General features: G+C 60.0%; 1 protein-coding gene across 2 annotated transcripts; it reads left to right on the top strand.

Annotated features, from left to right (window-relative positions):
* The first annotated feature begins 4020 nt into the window (after positions 1 to 4020).
* Positions 4021 to 6597, top strand: RPL8 (ribosomal protein L8). 2 transcript variants are annotated; one of them, XM_082363908.1, is made up of 6 exons: positions 4021 to 4161; positions 4386 to 4532; positions 4613 to 4754; positions 5020 to 5238; positions 6054 to 6169; positions 6400 to 6597. In XM_082363908.1, exons 2-6 carry the CDS (start codon positions 4395 to 4397, stop codon positions 6556 to 6558), a joined length of 774 nt encoding a protein of 257 aa, XP_082220034.1. In that variant the 5' UTR covers positions 4021 to 4161; positions 4386 to 4394; the 3' UTR covers positions 6559 to 6597. The 2 variants fall into 2 exon arrangements, with proteins under 2 accessions (XP_082220034.1, XP_082220033.1); XM_082363907.1 differs by lacking the exon at positions 4021 to 4161 and having other exon boundaries at positions 4350 to 4532.

Below are 6597 nucleotides of genomic sequence, written 5' to 3'. Positions count from 1 at the left end.
GGTGGAGGGGGTACGGGGTGGCGGGGAACGGCCAGCTGGGGGCGCAGAGGAGCCGTGTGCAAAGAGCAGGTGTTCTGCACCTGGTGGGGCAGGTGGTCCAGGCCGAGGTCACCGCAGAGTGTGGCGGGGCACCGACAGCTCAGAGATGAGGCTGGGAGGGCCCCAGAAAGGGTGAGGACCACCAGAAAGAGGAGAGGCCCAAGGGAGGGTCGTCAGCCGGGACTCCAGGCTGGGGTCCCTGGCTGGATCGCGGGGCTCGGGGCAGCAGGACAGCCCAGGACCTGCCAAGAGACCGGATGGGGTGGGACCCCAGGCGAAGGGCGGCGCGCCCCGAGGTCAGGTCAAGGCTTCTCCTCGCTGCGCCCCTACCCATCCCCAACTTCGTGTGGCCCCCGGAGCCACGTGTTCTGGGTGTTCTCCCAGATCCACGCTGTCCTGTGTGTAGGGGCGGGCACCCCAACTTTTCTGGAACTCAGCAGGAGCCTCCCCAGGTCCCTGCAGCCCTGGGGAGGACGCTGCCTGTGTCTTCGGAGGCCTCAGCTTTGTGCGGCCCTGGTCCCTGGAGTTCTTCACACTGGACAGCCCTGGAGCGGGAAGGGCAGGGGAAGGGTGCGCAGAGCTTTTCGCTGGGAGGGCCCTGACACCCGACTCGTCGATGATCCAAATCCCGGGGTCCCAGGCAAAGCCACTGTGAAATTGGTGCAAACCAAAGTAAGGAAATGGGCAGAATCAGCTCCCGGACCGACTCCTAGGGGAGGTGGAAGGGAAAAGCGAGTACGCTCGGAGGAACCAGCTCCTCTCCCTGGGCCCCTGTGCGGCATGGTCCCGGCGCTCCCACCCCACACCTCCCAGCTCGAACTCAACTCTCCCGTCCCCACATCCTCCCTGGTCACGCTCAGAGAGCATCTGTGCAAAGTATGAATAAACGAAGGAATGGAGAATGGGAAAGGGCTGGGAATACACCTGCTTCCTAACCCTAATCGCCAGCCAAGCGCTCAGGTACCCTGAGCTCACTGGTGGTCCTGATCTACTGGGAGCCTTCCTGCTGGAGGGTCTTCACACTGCACCATCTAGAGCTAGGAGGTGCTGGCAAACCTGGGCCCTAGCCTGGCCCCCTCAAGGTGAGAGGAGCACTCCTATTCAAGGTAAGGATGACCCAGGGAGCAAGAGGGGGAGCCAGGGCTGATGCTTGGGTCTGTGGACCCTGAGGACAGAGCCATCTCAGCCACCACGAAAGCCTGGCCCAGAGTGTCCACCCAGTAGACATCTGGGCAGTGTGGGAGGTGCAGGTACCAGGGCACTGAGGGTGCTCCTGGGAGCGGGGTGAAGGAGACTGCTTCTATCCACTGCAGGCCATTCCAGGGCCTCCGTGGCTGAGTCCCATAGTCCTCACTGAGCCTTGGACCCACTGAGCAAACAGACTATTAACAGTAAGGGGCCTGGGGAATTTCCCTGGTTGTCCAGTGGCTAAGACTCCACGCTCCCGATGCAGGGGGCTGGGGTTCGATCCCTGGTCAGGGAACTAGATTCCACATGCCACAACTAAAAAAAGATCTCACGAGCAGCTAAGACCCGGAGCAGCCTAAATAAATAAATAGATAATAAATATTTAGGGACTTCCCTGGTGGCGCAGTGGTTAAAAATCCGCCTGCCAATGCAGGGGACACGGTTTCGAGCCCTGGTCCGGGAAGATCCCACATGCCGCAGAGCAGCTAAGCCCGTGCGCCACAACTACTGAACCTGTGCTCTAGAGCCCACAAGCCACAGCTACTGAGCCTGTGTGCCACAACTACTGAAGCCCGCGCGCCTAGAGCCTGTGCTCCGCAACAAGAGAAGCCACCACAATGAGAAGCCCGCGCACCGCAACAAAGAGTAGCCCCTGCTCGCCGCAACTAGAGAAAGCCCGTGCGCAGCAACGAAGACCCAACACAGCCAATAAATAAATAAATTAATTAATTTTAAAAAATTGTTTAAAAAAATAATAAATATTAAAAAAAAAAAGTCAGGGGCCTGCATGGTTCCCCAAATGGCCACAGTGCCCCTTCTCTGGGCCAACCCACATTACTTTCCAGCTATTTCCAGCCTGCGATTGGGATTCCAAGCTGTAAGTGTTCCCAGGGGAAAAGCCCAGTTTAAAAATTATTTTTGGGAATTCCCTGGCGGTCCAGTGGTTAGGACTCCACGCTTTCACGGCCAAGGGTGCAGGTTCAATCCCTGGTCGGGGAATTATGATCCCACAAGCTGTGCGGCCAAAAGAAAAATTATTTTCAAAGAGCTGTGTTTCCAAGGCCAGTCTGGGCCATCTACTAGACTTTCTGTAGTCTAGTAGATGGCCCAGAGCAGTAACACTTCCAATGAACCAGAACAGACAGAGCCCCTGAAGGCCATCACCATCCTTGAGCACTCAGGAATCTGATGGTGTGCTAAAATGTACCTCGGGTTTGTTTTAATCGGGGATGGTAAGACATGCAGACTCGGACATTTATACTCACAGGTCTCTGGAATGGGAGGCAGGGCACACCACACGGGGCCACACAGGGAAGCACTAGGTTGGTCAGGAGGCAAAAGAGGGGAGGGAAGGTGTGGCCCAGAGCCTTCATTGGGGTTTCCGCAGGAAGGAATGGGCGAGGCAGAGCAGGTACGCTGAGTAAGCTTAGGATCATATGTTTGAATAACTTCAGCAGGCTGCAGGTTATCAGGTTATCGGGGTGGTCTCTAGTTGTCCCGTACATGGCCCTGGGGTGATGTAAGGCAGGGACACATTGGTGTGGTGTGTGACTCTCATAAAGGAGATAATTGGGAGTGTGGGCTCTGGGTTGGTTGGCTTGTATCAAAACCTTGCTCTAAGGTTCCTTCGCTATCTCTAGGAACGCCTTTTGGATTTAGCCTTGCTTGGCTCAAAAGCTGGCAGGAGGAACCAGGAGACCCCAAGCCCTGAACAGAAGCAGAAGTTCCCTGAGTCCCCCAGGGAAATGTTACCTGAGGAGGTCAGGGGCTTGGGGTCCTGAGAGCAAAATGAACGAGGTGCCGGAGGGGGCCTGAGGAGGTGGGCAGCAGGGGCTGCGGGTGACAGGCCTGTGCCCAGCACAGAGAGGCCTTATCCCCACCTGCTCCTGTCTGACTCCTGCCCTGTACTCAACTTTTTTCCCACTTGGACCGGAGTCCCTTGAAGGCAGGGCCTGTGGTGTTTCCATCTTGCCTCACTCAGGGTCAGAGGGAGAGTGGAGGGCCACGTGCCCCGCCCCCCCATACTCCATCCTAGGGACCCCACAGCCCACAAGTCCAAGCACTGTCCCCACCTCCATCCCACTCTTCCTCTGCCCTTCTGGTCCTCCAGGCCTATCCCGAGCTGACCCCAGAGCCCGTCACCCTGCCCCAGGGCGGCCCCGGTGCCCCTCAGCTCCTGGCCCTGCTGTAGGCTGTGCTGCCTCCGGGTGAGCTATCTCTGCCAAGAGTCGGCTGTCTCTCCGGGCGCCTCGTGCCCCGCTGTGGCTTCAGCATGTGGCCACATGGACCCTTCCTTCCCTCTCCTGTCACCTTCTCCTGATGTCTGTCTGGCCTCCACCCCTGCAAAACCCACCTGCCCGCACTGGTGCAAACACACCACCCCAGAGTCCTGAGCGCAAGCCCCTCTGCTCCCTGAGACCCCTGCCCTCACTCTCTCCCTACCTCGCTGGCTCTCCCTCCTCAGGCGTCACCTGCACACCCACTGCCCTGGTCACTAAGCTCTCCCTGTCCTCGCCTACTGACAGTTCTCACTCAGGGGATCCACCTCCTCTTCTGCTAATTCCAGGGACCCTCTCTGGAAGGACCCCTCCCACTTCTCCAGAAGGCCCCTCCCCGAAAGATGTGCCCTACTGGAGGCTCCCTTTCTGGTAGGCTTGCCCGCCCACTCGACGGCCCCGCGGCGGGAGAGCAGCCTCCCCGCCAGACCACCGGGGCCTCTGCGCACTGCGGAACCAACCACCTCAGTTCGCCTGCGCTGAGGCCCCGGCGCGCGGGAGGGGCCACTGGCCCCCTCGAGAGGACTACAAGTCCCGGCGTGCCTTGCGGTGGAGGCCGCCGCTCCTGGCCGGAAGGTTAAGGGCTCTCGGCCCCGCCCCGGAAGATAAGGCGGCTCTCAAGGGTCGCGTCTTCTTTTTCGGCCGTGCCCGGCAGCAGGTAGGGCGTGTTGGTGCTGTCCGGTGCCATCCGGTGCCATCCGGCGCCCTAGGGCCCGTGAGGGACCCCAGCCGGCTCTGCAGAAGGCGCCGGGTCGCACGGCCGGGGATGGGGGCGCGGAGGGCGCCGAGACCTGGAGGGAGGAGCCGGGGGAGCGGGAGCCCTGAAGCCGGGGTGGTGGGGGTGCCTGGGCGGCCCGGCCGCTAACCATGAGCCGCCCCCAGACTGCCGCGATGGGCCGCGTGATCCGTGGGCAGAGGAAGGGCGCCGGCTCCGTGTTCCGCGCGCATGTGAAGCACCGAAAGGGCGCCGCGCGTCTGCGCGCCGTGGACTTCGCCGAGCGACACGGCTACATCAAGGGCATCGTGAAGGTTCGGGGCGCGGGCTGGGGCGGGTGGGGGCGTGGGGCGCCCGGCGGGACCCACGGCACTCAAGCCACCTCGCCCCGCAGGACATCATCCACGACCCGGGCCGCGGCGCGCCCCTTGCCAAGGTGGTCTTCCGGGATCCGTACCGTTTTAAGAAGCGGACGGAGTTGTTCATCGCCGCCGAGGGCATCCACACTGGCCAGTTCGTGTACTGCGGCAAGAAGGGTGAGCGTCACGCCGAGATGGAAGGTCGCGGTGGGGAGGGACCTGCGGTTCCTTGAGGTTTACGCCTTGGGTCGGGGGAGGAACATTGAGGCAGCAGCCTTCACGTGGCGAGACCTGCTTGGCCACGCATGCCCGGTGGGTGCCCGGAGAGCTCTAGGAGGAGGCTGGCTGTGGAGTGCTGCTCTGGCCTTGTTTTTGGCAAGCAGTGGTTAGGACACACCACCTTACGCTGTTGACTGCCTGGTGCTGCTGCTTCCCCTCGCAGCCCAGCTCAACATCGGCAATGTGCTCCCGGTGGGCACCATGCCCGAGGGCACCATCGTGTGTTGTCTGGAGGAGAAGCCTGGTGACCGGGGCAAGCTGGCCAGGGCCTCTGGGAACTATGCGACTGTCATCTCCCACAACCCTGAGACAAAGAAGACCAGAGTGAAGCTGCCCTCTGGCTCCAAGAAGGTCATCTCTTCTGCCAACAGGGCTGTGGTCGGTGAGTGGAAGGTGGCAGTTGAATGCTGTGGGTCTCCTGTGGACAGCCAGCAGCTAGACAGGGGCCTGGAACCCAGCTCTCTGCTTCACTGAAGTGTGGGCTCTGTAAGCTTGAGCACAGCTCTAAAGCGGGCGTAGCAGTTCCTACTTAACTGCTGGTTGGGTATTGAATGAGACCGAACCCGCTGGGACTCTTTAAGGCAGACTTGTCTGCGCTTGGGGATAACCTGGACTTATGTGATCCCTGCCCGTGCGTCCACCTGGTGAACATCCCACCAAGAGATGGGTGATTTCCTTAAAGTCACCCAGGAAAAAAGCGTATGAACCCAAGTTTGTTTACTTTGCTTTTGTCAACACCTTTGAATCCATGTGGCAGAGCCAGGCTTGCATGGGGAAGGCTCTTGAGGATGTGCTCACAGAATAAACAGAACAACGGCAGAGAAGTGGCAGGTTGGGTCAGCTGTCCTGTTTGGGGTGGGAGGTGCTTGGAGGAGCCCAGTGTCAGACCCTGCAAAGGGGACGGCTTCCTGGAGAACCGTGGATCAAGGTAGGCATTCCAGACGATGTGAATAAAGCCCTGGCTTAACGAGCCTGCAGCGCCTGAAGAAACTTGTCAGCTGATAGGCTGTAGGGGGACTTGGTGCTTGGTGATAGTTTCGAGGCATTTCTGAGGTTCCTGGGAACATGTGATCCTGTATGACACACGGGGGTGGGACACTGGCACGGACCGAGCAGAGGATGCTCTGCCTGATGGGAGGGTCCCCCAGTGCTGGGCAGGGTGTGATACATCTCCCTGAGGTCCCTGGTCTCCAACAGGTGTGGTGGCTGGAGGTGGCCGCATTGACAAGCCCATTCTGAAGGCCGGCCGTGCCTACCACAAGTACAAGGCAAAGAGGAATTGTTGGCCACGTGTGCGGGGTGTGGCCATGAATGTAAGTGGCCCAGAAATGGGCAGTGGGGGGGTATTCAGCGTACTGGGGCTGTGAGATTGGGTGGACAGGCTCCTTCCTGCAGTGTTCCCTCTTCTCTGAGGGGGGGGGCGATCTGTAGTGTGAGGCTCTGGGTGATGGTTTGTAAGCACAGGCTGGTTGATTATACCCTTCCCCAAGCCCTCCTGAGGTAGGTCGGGGCCACCCCCAACACCGCTTCCCTCTTCCCGCAGCCTGTTGAGCATCCCTTCGGAGGTGGCAACCACCAGCACATTGGCAAACCCTCTACCATCCGCAGAGATGCCCCTGCTGGCCGGAAAGTGGGTCTCATTGCTGCCCGCCGGACTGGGCGTCTCCGGGGAACCAAGACTGTGCAGGAGAAAGAGAATTAGGGCTGGGGGCTCAATAAAGTTGGTCTTTTTCACAGCTGA

This window comes from Balaenoptera borealis, assembly GCF_965194805.1.
Source record: "Balaenoptera borealis genome assembly, chromosome: 17".
In the NCBI taxonomy this organism is placed as follows: Eukaryota; Metazoa; Chordata; class Mammalia; order Artiodactyla; family Balaenopteridae; genus Balaenoptera; species Balaenoptera borealis.
Note: the sequence above shows the minus strand (reverse complement) of the source record. Positions and strands in the feature narration are given on the sequence as shown.

Excerpts from the sequence above, each read along its gene's own strand:
- RPL8 (XM_082363907.1), top strand. The coding sequence starts at position 4,371 with ATGAGCCGCCCCCAGACTGCCGCGATGGGCCGCGTGATCCGTGGGCAG. Across the intron at positions 4,755-5,019 it reads CGTGTACTGCGGCAAGAAGG|CCCAGCTCAACATCGGCAAT; the intron begins GTGAGCGTCACG and ends TTCCCCTCGCAG. Across the intron at positions 6,170-6,399 it reads TGCGGGGTGTGGCCATGAAT|CCTGTTGAGCATCCCTTCGG; the intron begins GTAAGTGGCCCA and ends CTCTTCCCGCAG.